General features: G+C 48.3%; 1 protein-coding gene across 3 annotated transcripts in view; it reads left to right on the top strand.

Moving 5' to 3' along the window:
- Window positions 1–14,490: 14,490 nt before the first annotated feature.
- The window catches only part of UVRAG (UV radiation resistance associated), a 101,232-nt gene continuing 98,807 nt past the window's right edge, over window positions 14,491–16,915 (top strand). Inside the window, exon 1 of one of the 3 annotated variants that reach the window (XM_075742596.1) lies at window positions 14,491–14,746. In XM_075742596.1, the coding sequence (XP_075598711.1) occupies window positions 14,666–14,746 (81 nt within the window). In that variant the 5' untranslated portion in view covers window positions 14,491–14,665. The remainder of the gene's footprint in view (window positions 14,747–16,915) is intronic. The other 2 variants (XM_075742595.1, XR_012833456.1) reach the window with 2 other exon arrangements.

Genomic DNA, 16,915 nt, shown 5'->3' with positions numbered 1-16,915 from the left:
GCTGCTCTATCATTCCCCTCTCCTCAGTGTGAGGGGGACAAAATGAGATCGATGTCATGGTTTAATTCACTCCCCTGTGGGATGGGGAAGAGAATCAGAAGAGTGAAAGTGAGAACTTGTGGATTGAGATAAAGGCAGTTTAACATGGAAAGTAAAAGCTGTGCAAGCAAGGCAAGGAATTCATTCCCCCCTTCCCATCACAGGCAGATGTTCAGCCATCAGCAGGGCTCCATCACGCGTAACAGTGACTTGGGAAGACAAACGCCATCACTCCGAACATGTCCCCCCCTTTCCTTCTTCCCCCAGCTTTACGTGCTGAGCATGATGTCATATGGTATGGAATATCCCTTTGGTCATTGGGGTCAGCTGTCCTGGCTGTGTCCTCTCCCAACTCCTCGTGCACCCCCAGCTACTTACTGGTGGGGTGAGGAGCAGAAAAGGCCTTGGCTCTGTGTAAGCATTGCTCAGCAGGAACAAAACCACCTCTATATTATCAACACTGCTTTCAGCACAAATCCAAAACATAGCCCCATCCTAGCTGTGATGAAGAAAATTAACTCTATCTCAGCTGAAACCAGGACAATGGGAAAAAAAATTGTGGGTCAAGATAGAGGCAGTTTAATAAAGCAAAAGCAAAGGTTGTGTGCGGAAGCAAAGGAAAACAAAAGATTATTCTCTACTTCCCATCAGCAGGTGATGTCTGGCCACTTCCCAGGAAGCAGAGCTTCAATATGTGTAATGGTCACTCTGGAACAGAAATGTTATAAATAACAAATGTCTCCCCTTCCTCCTTTCTCATAGCTTTTTATTTCTGAGCAGATGTCATATGGTATGGAATATCCCTTTGGTCAGTTTGGGTCAGCTGTCCCAAAACACCGGTGTGTTGCCAACACCTTTCTAGCTACCGATGAACAGCCCAGCACCATGAGGGCTGCTATGGGGAAATTAAATCCATCTCAGCCAGACCCAATACAGGGCTGCACCCAGAAATGTCCTGTAATTGTCCGTACTGCAAGGTGGGACCAGCTCTGCCCAAAACTCTTGGCTGTGCTGGAAGTCCCCTTAATTAAGGCCTAACATGAGATTGCCACTGAATATTGTTCTTTTCTACCCACTTACCACCAGTCTGTAAAAGGAGAATTTTCGTTTGATCTCATCTTGTGCCCAAGGTGCCAGCCCAGGACACGCCAGTCTCATACAAGTTTCAACCACCCCTCTGAGCTGAGCTCACGGACAAATAACTCCTTCCAAGCTGGTTTTTTTTGCAGTTGGTTCTCCCTTCTCTTTCTGCCAATCTTAGGAGTGTAGGGTAAGAGCCTTGCCTAAAATTTATCTCTAGCTTGTAGTGTGTTTAATGATTTTGATGGATTTAGTGAGAGACTCACTGGGGGTGTCCTGGTTCTGTAGGTACCTTCCCCTGGAGGGGCTGCCTCTGATGTACAACAGCATCCAGAGCAAAAGAGACTGTATTGTAAAATAACCTAAATGTTAATAGAAGTTAGAGTTATCACTTCTGACTCAGTGGCGACCACGCTACAGGTTGCTGGGCCATGTCAGGATGGTATCACTATATTCCTGCCACCTTCTTGTCCAGGCATCTTCCTTTGGCCATAACAAGAGGTAGACTCCTGCCTATGATAGACTAGCCGTGATAAAGGTGTTTTTACAGTCTTTTTTTGAGAAATGTGCGTCTTTGCTTTCCTGTGGACCTGTCTTGCAGCCTTCCCTTCCTCTGCTGTTGTTTACCTTGACCTTAAAGTGCATTTGGACTTCTCCAGAGCTTTAAGACCTCCCTCCCCTCACATTCCTTACTATACCTGCAAGAGTCCTGGTAACCCTGTCCTCTCCTCTGCATGGGACTGCATCAGCCCTTTCTGGTTTCAATCTTCTTGCACTGTTGTATTTGCCCCTTCCTGACAGATGCATCTCTCCTCTCTTCTGGCTGGGAGTGGGCTGACGAACTTGCCTGTTAAAAAGGGAAGGAGAGTAGCTGGGGAAGGGGGGTTCAGCCTGGTTTTGTACCTGTTTGTGCCTCCTTAGAGGCTGGGAGAGGGGACTTCCCGTTGCCACCTCTTCCTCCTCATGCATTTATGTAGTTTATGCCCTATTTTACCTCTTCTGCCTCAAATCAGAGCTCTCCCTCTGGCAAACAGAACGGGAGCAAAAGGGTACATGACTAAATTTATGGAAAAAGCATGGCAGTTGGGTGCAGGATACCTGCAATGATTTATTCCTTCCTCGACCACCAGCCATAGGGCATCCTGAGCACGTTACATGGGTTTACTTAGCTGCTTTTTCCCTATCTGCAAAGCAGGGCAGTAGTATTTTCCATGGCACCAGCATGTTACGAGGTGAGATGTCACCAGCTTGCTTTGAGACCCTCGTTAATTCAAGTAACATAAGCAGAATAGCGTCATTTGCAGTGCGTACCCAGCTTTTCCTGATTCAGTCTGAAAGCAGAGCAGGGTCTAATGAAAGAGGTGGAAAAAAGAAAAAGAGAGGACATGCTGCCCTCATGAGGTGCCTGTCAGTAACTCCATGATAAGGAAAAAAAATGCATTTTGGGGAAATGCCAGGTAGCAATGCCGAGAAACCACTAACCCAGAGGGGAACGCCCTTGTAGGAGGAGGAGGCCCAGAGCAGAAATGGATGTATTACCCTCTGGATAAATATTTTGTCAATTTAGCCCAAGCAGCAGTACCACATGGAATAACAAATGAATTTCTACAGTGCAAATCCTTCTAAGCTTCATGTTGTAAAATGATCCTCAGGAAAAATGGTGCTATTTGTCAACAGCTCAGTTAAATGAGGTTTTTCCCTCTAAAGGAAAATCCTGACCATCACAAAAATGGGCAATTCCCTGCCTACTTCTGCCAGGGGTTCAAGGGACCACCTTTTGCAGCTGAAAGGGCAGGAAGAAAAATGCCGATGAAGAGCTTTCTCTACTCCGCTTTGTGGTTATTTTTTCTTCTTCTGGGCTGGGGGTGAGAATGTTTTAACAGGCTATAAAAGACTGTAAGAGGAGACTGGTGAAAATTCAAACTCCATCCGTGGTCTGATCATTTACTCGTTCCCTGGTTTCTTCCAGATCTGATCCACCCTTGCTGGATCATCACACATCGGGAGTTTTTCCCCAAATAGTTCCTGGCTTTGCTCTGTGCTTTCTGTTGTGCTTTGATCGAGGTTATACAGTGCAGGATTGCCCTCCCATCATGTATGACTGAGTCAAACATTAGCCCCTGTGACAAGATCTCATATTCCCATCGCATGGCATCCCAAAACCATTCTGATTGTTAGTTTCCTAAGACAAACATTCCTCTCTCACAAACTTCTCCAAGTCAGGCATCAAGAAAGAGCTGATCTGACGTTTATTTCGATTCTCCCACCCTGAGAACATAAGTTTTGGGGAAACCAGCTCAGTTCTCCAAATATTAAATTTTGTGACTAGAGTTTGCCGTAGACGGCAATAGCTGTCATCAAGCTGTTGCCAGTTTTCTCTACTGTCAGATGAGGTTTTCCACCTCAAGCCCATAACGCCAACAGAGGATGAAGAGACATCGACCTCCATCCTGACCAGAGGCTTATCCCTGACCAAGTGACTGGGCTGATGAATGTCTTGAGATATGCCTTGTTCAAAGAACAGGAGGGTTAGGGAATAGCATATAGCTCTCCTGTATGACTGGTTGGAGGTAGTGGATGGCAGATATGTTATCCAAACAGGTTGTATAGCAGCAGCAATCATACTACCCATCCATTCTCCCTCCTTGTCGTGTCAGAGGGCCTGGATGTGCCTTCCAACAAAATCTTTCTAAATGGATGTACAGGTTTCATCAGTGAAGAATCAGTGAAAATGTTATGGCCTACAAAGTCAAGGCCACGTGCAAGGTCAGGGCAATCCCAAGCACACCTCCAGGCTGGGCAGAGAATGGATGGAGAGCAGCCCTGAGGACAAGGACTTGGGGGTGTTGGGGGACGAGAAGCTCAACATGACCCGGCAATGTGCGCTGGCAGCCCAGAAAGCCAACCGTGTCCTGGGCTGCGTGTCCAGCAGCGTGAGCAGCAGGTCGAGGGAGGGGATTCTGCACCTCTGCTCCACTCTGGTGAGACCCCCCTGCAGTGCTGCGTCCAGCTCGGGGGTCCCCAGCACAAGAAGGACATGGAGCTGTTGGAGAGAGTCCAGAGGAGGCCACGGAGATGCTGCAAGGGCTGGAGCACCTCTGCTATGGAGACAGGCTGAGAGAGTTGGGCTGGTTCAGCCTGGAGAAGAGAAGGCTGCGGGGAGACCTTAGAGCCCCTTCCAGTCCCTCCAGGGGCTCCAGGAAAGCTGGAGAGGGGCTGGTGCCAAGGGCAGGGAGTGACAGGCCAAGGGGAATGGCCCGAAGCTGCAGGAGGGGAGATGGAGATGAGATGGGAGGCAGAAATCCTTCCCTGTGAGGGTGCTGAGGCCCTGGCCCAGGTTGCCCCGAGAAGCTGTGGCTGCCCCTGGCTCCCTGGCAGTGTTGAAGGCCAGGTTGGATGGGGCTTTGGGTAACCTGGTCTAGTGGAGGGTGTCCCTGCCCATGGCAGGGGGTTGGGACTAGATGGGCTTTGAGGTCCCCTCCAACTCAAACCATTCTGTGTTTCTATGATTCTATTAAATTAAATCAAATAAGTCAAAGATCAAGACAGACATGATGGCTTGGTATAATGGCACTATATTGTTCTGGAGGCGCTTATAGCCAATAAGAATACAAGGTTTTGGTGCAAATGCTGTCATGGGGAGGCTTCACAGCCAGTGGGCTCCCAGCCAATGTATATATTGATTTTTTTTTCTCCTTATGTGTGCTTAGCTTTCATACTCATTAAAGGATCATCCTGCAGAGGCTTTCCATTCAAAGGGCCTTTAAAAGCACTATAAATATTCCACAGAAGGAATTACTTTGCCCATTGGCAAAATGCAACCACTTCTGGGGTGGAAAATACAACCATTTCACATCAGATGAAGTAAGGGAATCAAAATACCACCTCTGCAAGATGAAAATGCAGGTGCATGTAAATATGGAGGGGCCTGGCAGATTGATTACATCAAACTCCCACAAACCTGTGAAGGCAAGCAACATGTGCTTACAATGGTGGAAGCAACCACCAGATGGCTGGAAACATATCCCATGCCCCATGCCACTGCCCAGAACACTATCCTGGGCCTTGAAAAGCAAGTCTTGTGGCGACATGGCACCCCAGAAAGAATTGAGTCAGACAACGGGATTCATTTCCGAAACAACCTCATAGACAGCTGGGCCAAAGAGCATGGCATTGAGTGGGTGTACCACATCCCCTACCATGCACCAGCCTCCAGGACAATCAAACAATACAATGGACTGCTAAAGACTATGCTGAGAGCAATGGGTGGTGGGACCCTGGAACACTGGGAGACACATTTAGCAAAGGCCACCTGGTTAGTCAACACAGGGGGATGTGCCAGTTGAGCTGGTCCTGCCCAGTCAAAACTTCCACATATCATGGAAGGAAAGTCCCTGTAGTGCACATGAAGAATATGTTGGGAAAGACAGCCTGGGTTACTCCTGCCTGAGGCAAAGGCAAACCCATCTGTGGGATTGCTTTTGCTCAAGGACCTGGGTGCACTTGGTGGGTGATGCAGAAGGGTGGAGAAGTCCAATGTGTACCTCAAGGGGATCTGATTTTGGGTGAGAATAGCCAATGATTTAAATTGTATGATGTTGATTGCTACATAATATTGCATGTCATCACTACTACAATTGCTATATGCTGTATCAATGGTATTACAGTCAGAATCACCCAGACTAATGAAGAATGATCTTTGATGAAACTGCGCAAGGTGCAGAGGTGGTGAAACCAAAACTGGCTTCAGCAATGAGCACTCAGCAACTTCTTCGAGATTGACATCTTCAACTCGCAGACTGTGAGCACGGGCCATGCCAGATACCTCAGCTACGAGCTCCGGGTGCAGCAGGCAAGAACCCAGCAGCACACACCATTGCTCCTGCCCTGAGAGACTGTTATGACAGATGGAGCCCAAAGTCACGGACTAAATGAACACAATGGACATTTTAGAGGGATGGCCCATAGAGTAAGGGAATGATACCTGTGTGTACATATCAAAAGACAAGAAAAGTGATGGTGATTAATTGGAATGTATTGGGAAGTATAGGACCTGCATGGTGTAGATGATATGGAGTAAGAGGTGAATACTGTCCTGGTTTCGGCTGAGATAGGGTTAGTTTTCTTTCTAGTAGCCGGTATAGTGCTATGTTTTGGATTTAGAATGAGAATAACGTTGATAACACACTGGTGGGTTGAGTTGTTGCTGGGTAGTTGTAGTGTCCACACTAAGTTAAGGACTTTTCAGCATCCCACGCCCTGCCAGGTGCACAAGGAGCTGGAGAGCCCAGCCAGGACAGCTGACCCAGGCTGGCCAAAGGGATGTTCCATACCATAGAACGTCATGCACCGTATAGAACTGGGGAAGTGAGCCGGGAGGTGGGATTGCTGCTCAGAAACAGACTGGGCATCAGGTTGGTTTATTCTCCTTTTGCATGTGGTGAACAATTGCATTTGTCCGTTACTTCATTATTATTGTTGTTGTTGTTGTTGCTGTTACTATTATTATTCTCTTCCTTTATTATCCTATTAAACTGTCTTTATCTCAACCCATGAGTTTTTTACCATTCTCCTCCCCATCTCCTCAGGGAAAGAGGGGTGACTGAGTGGCTGCATGGTGCTCAGTTACCGGCTGGGGTTAAACCACGACACCCTCTTTTTTTTTTTTTTCCTGCTCTGCCTTTTAGCTCATATGTTAATTGTCTCTGTGACTAAATAAATTGGTTCAGCTGCCTCCGTTCATTTACAAAGCACATTTGGTAATCATATATATTTGTACAGCATCTTCCATTCCAGAGCACATCTAATGACTTGGGGTTTTGGTTTTTTATCTGATCCAAAATAACATTTTCCCAACTATTGCAACAGCAATTCATAGGGCAAACCAGCACCTTGCCAAGCCCTATTAAGCAGGATGCCAGCAATCCCTCACTTGAAGCTCATATATTGTCCCCACAAAGCCAAAACCTCCTATGTTTAATGCAGACATGTCCCTGAGCTGGGACACTGGGGGCTCATGGCTTTAATCCCACATGCCATTCCCAGGAGGCCTTTTAAAACATCCTCATCCCAAACTATCTTGGTCTGATTCTGCCTCGCTTGTGAAACCTGGGAAGATCACAGCATGACTTCGCGTGGCAGCAATTCTGTTACACCACACTCAAAACATAACGCATCAAGATGTTTCCAAACTGAGAAGCTTTTTGTGAGGTTCTTTGAACATTTATTGAACTTGTTAAAGATTTTTTTTTCTGGTAAAAGCTTTTCTTTATGGCTACAGTGATGAGGTAATAACATCTTTCTGAAGGCAGCTTTTACAACCCCCTGCCACTTGACCCCTCTCCAGCTTTTTTGGACAATAAGCTTTTGTTTGGCTTTTTCAACAAGCTAAGTCAAACAACTTCTAAACTAACTGGCAACCCTCTCACAGGAGTAAACATGCTGAAATGTCTTATCTAAAGAAAAAAATCAAGTTCACATACTCAGGTTACACTATAACCGGTAGGTGAGATTCCTGTAGCAAAACAGAGCGCAATATCCCTAAAGTCTGAAAGTATCTTCTACCCATGCATCCATCATTCCCTGAAAATAAGGCAAATAGCAACAGATTTTAAAGGCAGCAAGAAAAAAACCGGATTTACTATTAAAGAAAAACTTTAGGTTTTAGGATAGTTAAGAAGGTTGGAACAGATTGACTCCGTCAGAGGTTGGTTAAAAAAAGTGTGTCAGGGCTAATTCAGGTACAACTACTGCGGCATTCATCGCTGAACTGAGTTGCATCATCATGTCTTGGCCATTTGGTAAACCTCATCCCAAGCCAGCAAGACTTGATGAGGGTTTGTTGGGTTTTTTTGCAAACCCACACCATAAACTTGATCAAAACCCCACCAAGGACACTTAAATTTAATCTGTTGACTTGAGTGATTTGAGATCAGCCTGTTTTGGTCTTGCTCTCTGCCCCTCTACTCCGCTCTGGGGAGACTCCCCCCTGCAGTACTGCATCCAGCTCGGGGGTCCCCAGCACAAGAAGGACGTGGAGCTGTTGGAGAGAGTCCAGAGGAGGCCACGGAGATGATGTGAGGGCTGGAGCACCTCTGCTATGGAGACAGGCTGAGAGAGTTGGGCTGGTTCAGCCTGGAGAAGAGAAGGCTGCGGGGAGACCTTAGAGCCCCTTCCAGTCCCTGCAGGGGCTCCAGGAAAGCTGGAGAGGGGCTGGTGCCAAGGGCAGGGAGTGACAGGCCAAGGGGAATGGCCTGAAGCTGCAGGAGGGGAGATGGAGATGAGATGGGAGGCAGAAATTCTTCCCTGTGAGAGTGCTGAGGCCCTGGCCCAGGTTGCCCCGAGAAGCTGTGGCTGCCCCTGGCTCCCTGGCAGTGTTGAAGGCCAGGTTGGATGGGGCTTTGGGCAACCTGGTCTAGTGGAGGGTGTCCCTGCCCGTGGCAGGGGGTTGGAACTAGATGGGCTTTGAGGTCCCTTCCAACCCAAACCAGTCTGTGATTCTATGATTCTATGATCGGTCGGATGACTTCAGTCTACCAACACGTTTCGCAAGGTAACCAGAAAAAACAGCAAAACAAACAACACCCTTTCCCCCAAACCACAATGTTTTGGTATATTGAAGGCTTCAAAGAAATAACACACACATAATTTTAAAGCAATATGATTTAAAGCAATAAGTGTTTTCCCAGAAATTAGGTTTATCGGCTGTTGCTCCATGTTTTGCAATTGTGCTGTGAAGACTCTGATGAGGGAAGAGCCCAGGTGCTAAATGCTTAAGTCCACATAGCAAAAAGACGCTCAGTCCCTAAAGAAACTACCAGAATTGCCTATTACTTCTTGTACAACCCAATTGGTCTGGAAATAAAGCTGGTTTGTAAAGCTGCTGTAAAGCAGACATCACCTTGTTCTGAGATAGCGCTGCTGTTCTCCTTCATGACTCTATCATCTCATTTAAAATATATTTTTCCCCTATCTAATTTAAAATATGTATTTGAGTTTGAGAAGGAAGTTTTTCCGTGTAAATAACAGCTCTTCTAAGCACCAGGATAATAATAGATATTCTGAGCATCATTTGCACTCCAAAGCACTAGGAATCCCCTACCACATCCTCCAAGGAAATTGTCTGTAATGGTTGTGAGCTGACTTGAAGATGTCTTCTACCGAACAGGGATCTCCTCCATGCACATAATGTGACCAGAACAGCTTGATGATGTGTCAAAAATACAATGAAGTAGGGTTTATCTACATTTAGACACTCAGGAAATATAATAAATGAATGAAATCAATTAACAAAAGCATTCATGCATCTGACGACAATGGTGAAGGGCAAATTTTGGCCAATTTACTTGCAAATTAATAAACTCCCCTTGGAGTTTAAGTGGTATAACTTCAGCACACATTTTCAGCATTTTTCTGAATATTTCATGTAGATCAGTACTTTTATAGTACCAGCTCATATATTAATGGCTCTTCAGCTGATGCTCACAGATATATATTGCTTTTAATTCAAAGCCAAGGGCCGTCATAGAAAAATGACCTGACCTGTATTGTGCTTTTCACTGTGACCCTCTGATATATTGCATGGGGACGACTAGAAAGTCTTAGGTATCTGCAAGTGTCTTACAGCAGTTTAAAACAGCCCTGGGGACAGAGCAAACATATTTCCCTGCAACTAGAAATACAGATGCTCAGAAATACCTTGGACATAAAAGGGTCCAGGGTTTAGCATCCACGAAACCAGTCTCTGATGTTGGTCTCTGTTGCTTAAGCTTGATCACTCCAAAGGCAAAACTAAACAAGCTCTTTTAACCCCACATCTGTGGATCTAAATTACATTATTTAATAGGCATTCTGTGGCAAAACTTAAGATTTTTCCTCTTCTCGCAAACTGCACTTGGAATCCTTTCATCCATCACTGAAGCATGTTTGCTCATTTGAGTGATTTTGCAATGATCTCATACCCCAATAACAAGCATATTTGACCTGATCTATGGCAGAAATAGAATCATAGAATCCCAGACTGGTTTGGGTTGGAGGGGACCTCAAAGCCCATCTAGTCCCAACCCCCTGCCATGGGCAGGGACACTCTCCACTAGCCCAGCTTGCCCAAAGCCCCATCCAACCTGGCCTTCAACACTGCCAGGGAGCCAGGGGCAGCCACAGCTTCTCGGGGCAACCTGGGCCAGGGCCTCAGCACCCTCACAGGGAAGGATTTCTGCCTCCCATCTCATCTCCATCTCCCCTCCTGCAGCTTCAGGCCATTCCCCTTGGCCTGTCACTCCCTGCCCTTGGCACCAGCCCCTCTCCAGCTTTCCTGGAGCCCCTGCAGGGACTGGAAGGGGCTCTAAGGTCTCCCCACAGCCTTCTCTTCTCCAGGCTGAACCAGCCCAACTCTCTCAGCCTGTCTTCATAGCAGAGGTGCTCCAGCCCTCCCATCATCTCTGTGGCCTCCTCTGGACTCGCTCCAACAGCTCCATGTCCTTCTTGTGCTGGGGACCCCCGAGCTGGACGCAGCACTGCAGGGGGGTCTCACCAGAGTGGAGTAGAGGGGCAGAATCCCCTCCCTCGACCTGCTGCTCACGCTGCTGGACACGCAGCCCAGGACACGGTTGGCTTTCTGGGCTGCTAGCGCACATTGCCGGGTCATGTTGAGCTTCTCGTCCCCCAACACCCCCAAGTCCTTGTCCTCAGGGCTGCTCTCCATCCATTCCCTGCCCAGCCTGTAGCTGTGCTTGGGATTGCCCCGACCCACGTGCAGGACCTTGCACTTGGCCTTGTTGAACTTCACGTGGTCCACATGGGCCCACCTCTCCACCCTGTCCAGGTCCCTCTGGATGGCATCCCTTCCCTCCAGTGTGTTGACCCACCACACAGCTTTGGCAGATGGGCAGGTTGTGGAGGAGGGAGCGGTGTGTACATCCATGCCTTTGCTGCAGCTGCAGGAATTTCAGCATTTATGATAATCAGCCGTAGAAACATCCGCTGGGACGTAATAAAGGTCATGCTGTGATCTTCAAAACGATGCAGACAGATAACACCGGCCTTTTTATGTGGTTAAAATATTCAAATGAGAATTTCTTAGGGCATCAGTAAATTACATAGGGTCCTACGTAATGCCACGTATACAGCTGAGACTGGCAGTTCTGCTCCCGCATTACTGCTCCGAGTGACTGTTCATAAACCGGGGATAAAAGAAGCCACAGTCCTCCCCGGCTGCAGCTTGCAAATCCTCTGGTCAAAGTAATCCACCAATCCTTATTAATAAACTCATTATTTTAAGCCCAAAAGGGATGATTATTTTGTTCGAATTCAGGCACAATCTGGGTAATTAAATGACTCTCATCGTGTTGAACCATCACTGTGGTGAACTGTGCAAGGGATGGACTTAACTTCTCAAAGCCGATGAAAATCAAATGTAAAGCTGAAACCTTATCCCTAGAAATTCCTCATTTTATAATGCTCTCGCAAACACTTCCTCGTCACGCTAAGATAGCAAAAAGCAAAGAGAAGTCTGAAATTTAGAATACGAGGCCAAAACCTGAGCCAGCATGAGCTGGAAGTCCGCAGGGACTTCTTTGGAGCTCTAATAGTTCCACTGCTATAAAATCATTAATGAATTAACATGGGATTTGGGGTCATATTTGAATTCTCCTCTGGGGGAAATTTTGCTTTTTAGTCCCTGAATTACGGGTTAGATCTCTCAGTGTACATTAAGCAGTAATTAAATGCAATCTCCATATATAGGGCATGTGAGCAGCTATGTTAAGTAATTCAGTTGACTGTTCTAAACATCGGTATTTTAAGAAAGTTTTGAGATAGTCATCTGCTTCTGTGGAAATTAAGAAAAGTAGGAAAATCCTGCTACAGTAGTGCTGTATGGACTTTAATTTCATCAATTCAGCATAAGTTGGTCACAGAATAGTCACGTATCATCTGAGGACTGATTTTTTTAAAAAAATCCTTTGAGATTTTGGGCAAACAAGCAGTGGCATCTTCATGCTGTTTCCATAAACTGTTTTTAGTGATTTATCTCAGGAAGAAATGTTCTTACAACTGTGATCCTCTCTGATTTTATATATCGTTCTATATATAATTCTAAGCTAGAATTAGTTTTGCTTACCAGAGGAAGCATATCTGAAGAGTTTCATAAAGCACTCCCAAATCTTTATGATAATTTTTGTCATTCCAAGTGCATTTTTCACACCTTGGGAAAAACAAAACAAAACAAAACGAACAAATTTCATCTTAAAAAGGAAGTTTCAGTCCTCCAAGGGGAAGATGGGAAGTTCAAAAGGAAGGAGCACATGCATTGTAATGAACCAGAAACCAGGAGGTGAATCAAACTGATAGAACAGGTCCAAAATTACTATGTTTGAACCTCCTGATCTCCACAACGTGGCTCAGGAGTCTGCATGCTTGAAAATAGCACACTTTGCTATTGAAAATACTGAAATAGTAGGGGTTTTTTTCATGAGACGTAAAAATGGAGATGCACTGGTTCTCAGATCTTCCCAAAAAAAGGTCACTGTTGAAATAACTCCTAATCAGGGACAGCAACATCCAGAACTGAAGCACAACTCCAGACTCACCATGTCCAAAACTTAAGCTTGAGGCATCGAATTTATTGGGCACCCACATGTAGAATCACATAATTTGGTAAAAAAAAGTCCACACCGACGTGTCACTCTGTGGTGAAAAGGGGAATTACTGAGAGGGGGAGTTTGGCAGCTCTGTTTTCCACTCCTAGGAAGTACTTTGGGGAAAGACAGATCATGGTGCAAGGGAGGGTGAGGATGGAAGAGGATAGAAGAGGATGACTTCTGCAAGGATGGCCATCAAACTCCAGAAAATGTGACTTTCCACTTTTCACTATTCTTCCTCTATTTTTTATTTTTAATAAGCTCACCATCGAACACCCAAGACCAAAATGCATGCCGACGACAACACAAGTCAACATAACATGAATATTGAAAACCGTGAGTACTGCAGGTGAATGAAGGCTTGGTGGGCTTCCAGCGGGGAAGGTGTCCATGGTGTGGGAGCTGCTTGGGGCTGAGGACAGGAAGGGAGGAAGACAGGAGGACAGGAGAGGACAGAGTTTTCCAGGACTGCATACCACACTCAACCCTTCCAGAGCCTCCCGGCCTGGTGGGAACAGGCATTTCCAGTGCCGCGGCGTGCGCCGGGGACAGGTGTTCCCAGTGCCGCTGCTGGGGTGGCGGGACGGGCGTTCCCGGCGGTGCGGAGACGGGTGTTTCGGCACAGCCCGTGCCGGTCCCCAGCAGCGTGATGGGGACGAGCGTCTCCAGTGCGGCCGCCTGTGCTGGGCAGGTGCTGCAGGGTGCCGTGGGGACGGGTGGCCCCGGTAGGGCGTGGGGACAGGACTGGCGCTCCCGGTGCTGTGTGGTAGGTGGGGATGGTGATGTCCTAGTGGGGATGGTCCCTGTGGTCCAGGTGGATGCTGTCTGGGTAGGGTGGGATGGAGGTGGGTTCTCTGGGGGGGATGGCTGTGTTGGGCCTCAGCGTGTGTTGGTATCAAGGTTGGCTTGGTGTAGGGTGGGTTGTCGTGATGTTGGATGGGTTGGCATGATAGAATGGTGCGATGTGGGGCAGGCTGGTGTGATGTGGGGCAGGTTGTTGTGATGTGGGGCAGGTTGTTGTGATGTGGGGCTGGTTGGTGTGATGTGGGGCCGGTTGGCGTGATAGAATGGTGGGATGCAGGGCAGGTTGGTGTGATGCGGGTCAGGTCGGTGTGATGCGGGGCAGGTCGGTGTGATGCGGGGCTGGTTGGTGTGATGTGGGGCAGGTCGTTCTGATGCGGGGCAGGTCGGTGTGATGTGGGGCAGGTCGGTGTGATGTGGGGCTGGTTGGCCGATAGGCAGGGCAGGTTGTGGTGCCGTGAGGGTCCAACCGAGGGAACACACCCCTCGGGATCCCGGGCCCGGCCGCCCCCAGCGCGGCTCCACCATCCCCTCAGCAGGGCCCGGGCGGCGGCGCGGCCAGGCCGCTCCCCGTTGCCATGGCGACAGCGCCCTTTCCCCCCCCCCCGCGCGCACCCACCCAGCAAAATATTTTCGTCCTACCACGTGATAAAAACAGCTTCCCCCACACACGTGACGGAGGACGAGAGACGTCAATCAAAACCGCCTTCCCCCAATCATCAGCCGCTCCTTCAGGCGTCGTCCCGCCTTCCGGAAGTCAGCGCTCCAATCGTCACCGACTCCAGTTCCAACGGTTTGACAGAGGACGCGGAGAGGAGCGTTGATTGGCGTCCCTTGCAGCCAGTAGAATCTCAAAAACTCTCCCCGACTCCCGCCTCGGTGGAGCACGGACCAATGAACGAGCGGGACGCTCCTTCCCTCCCGCCCCCCGCCGCCCGCCCCCCAGCACTGCGGTAATATGGCTCCGTAGCGAGCGGCCCGGGCCGGTGCTGCTGCCGCCATTAACCCCTGGGTGCCCGGTGGCGGCGGGGGGGGGGGGGGAAGCGGCCCGCGGGTCTCATGCTCAGGCTCTGCAGCCGTTGCCCGGCCGTTGCCCTGCCGTGAGGATGAGCTCGGCCGCTGGCCCCACCGCCTTACCCCCGGGTTCCGCCACCCGGGCCTTGCATGTGGAGCTGCCCTCGCAGCAGGTACGGGGGAAGGGCGGCTGGGAGGCGGCCCTCGGCTGGAGGGAGAGTGTGCCCGGAGGTGGAGGGGGGTGCTCCGTGAGGGGTGGGGTGCCCGGAGGTGGAGGGGGGTGCTCCCTGAGATGGACGGGTGCCCTGAGGTGAAGCGGGAGGATGCTCGCTGGGGTGCGGGGTGATGTGAGGGGAAGGGGGGCTGCTCCCTGAGGCGTGTGGGCACCCTGAGGTGAAGGGGGGGGCTGCTCCCTGAGGCGTGTGGGCACCCTGAGGTGAAGGGGGGCTGCTCCCTGAGGTGTGGGATGCCCTGAGGTGAAGGGGGGCTGCTCCCTGAGGTGTGGGATGCCCTGAGGTGAAGGGGGGTGTTCCTGACCTGTGGGGTACCCTGAGTTGAAGGGGGGGTGCCCTGAGGTGAAGGTGTGGAGCAGTATTCCCTGAGATGTAAGGGGGAAGGGGGAGCTCCTCGAGGCGTGAAGCAGAGTCCCTGAGCTGATGGAAGGAGGGTTGCTGAGGCAAGGGGGTTTTAGCACCCTTCTCTCGGGCTGGTAGGAGGATGAGTACCTGGTGGGATGGGAGCCGCTGGGGTGCCCTCTCCTCTCCTGCTGTGTCTCTTAACGGGGTAGGAGAGTGAACATGGATAAAACGTATGGTGTATTCAGAAAAGTGGTGAAATGTTCCCTCCCAATCACATCCTTCCTTCAGCTAACTCTGTTTTTCCTGTTTGCTGATAGTTGGCTTTTGGTTTACTGGGCAACCGTCCCATGTTTTAATTTTGGAGAGCATTAGGAGCAAGGTTAAGTGAGGAAGCCTAGGCTCTGCATGAGGGTTTAGCAATCTGTTTCAGACTAAGTCTGTGCCCTTTCCCCTCTTGCATGCAGTGACTTTTACTGTATGGGTCTAGTCAGTTTAAGTGGTGGTGGTGGGAATAATTACTTAGCACAGGCATGCTTTCCTTTAGAAATACTGTGAGTCTGCGCTTGAAGTTTTGGTTCGTTGCCTCGGTGCAGTTGACGTTATGAAGAAGTAGATACGTAGTCTGAGTTGCTTGAGCTACATGCTTCCAGGTGTGAAAATGAAGAGTTACTAGAGAAAAATCAATAGATGTCAACTTGAAGATATAACTGCTCCTTGAATAAATGCGATTTACTAGAGGTTCACTCAGGAGCAAAGGGAGGGAATGGAAATGTCTTCTGGCCACTGGAGCCATGCAAGTATTGACCCTAATATGAGAGCAAGTACTTATTCTAAAATATGGGTCTATCTATGTTAGGGAACATAAACATGAGCAGTGCTTTGGATGAACTTTACAAGGAGCACTGGATCGTTCAGGAGATCAAGTATGGCCTTCTCCCTGCTGCATTTTTGGTTTTATTCTTGCTTGTGCAAGAACCAAGTGAATGCTGTGGGGAGAAGCCTTAGCTATTAGTCATTGGACTTCATTTGTGAAAGTGAGACCAAAACACAGTCTTTTTTTTCTAGGAGCAGAAACTTCTGTAGGAGTTTGTAGGAGCAGAAACTGAATCATCAATTATAGGATGTTCCAGTCAAGTAAATATTTAGTTTAAGTTATGTAGAATGCTTGTATGGGTGCTGAAGAAATGTTAATTGTAGCAAGTGTAAGCCGGTGACAAAGTCTGAGATATTGTTTTTGCTGTGTGCTCTGCAAATATAAGAACCATGTGCTGAGGTATCTGTATGCTGTGTCAGTGCTTGCAATCAAATCAAGAAGCTCTGAAACTACAGTCGGATACCCTGATAACAAATCATCCTTTTTCACTGTATTATCTGAGCTTAAAAGCCTGTTACTGAATTGCAAGATACCTTACCCTGAAGGGGCTAATCACCCTGGAGATATTTTACTGCAGAATCATGAAGAAGAATGGAAAAGTCATTCCAGTCTATTGTACCACTTCTATAATGCTAAAATCTGTTTGATCTGAGCGTGGTGCTGCGTAATGCAAGGTAATTGTTTGCTACCTGCCAGCACAGAAGTCAGCGTGGTGATTTGTTTTAGTAGGCAGTTTCCTCTAGAACACCCAGTGCTGCATTCTTTGACTGTAAGGATGAGAGTAAGATGGTCTGAGTCATGGCTATAAATCTCTCTGAAGACCAGATTCTCAAATGTGAACTTAAGGTGAGTGCTTTCAATGACTGAAGTGACTTTTTAACAACTGAAGT

Source organism: Balearica regulorum, chromosome 1, assembly GCF_011004875.1.
Source record: "Balearica regulorum gibbericeps isolate bBalReg1 chromosome 1, bBalReg1.pri, whole genome shotgun sequence".
Lineage (NCBI taxonomy): Eukaryota > Metazoa > Chordata > Aves > Gruiformes > Gruidae > Balearica > Balearica regulorum.
The sequence above is the reverse complement of the archived record's forward strand: the minus strand, read 5'-3'. Positions and strand labels throughout refer to the sequence as shown.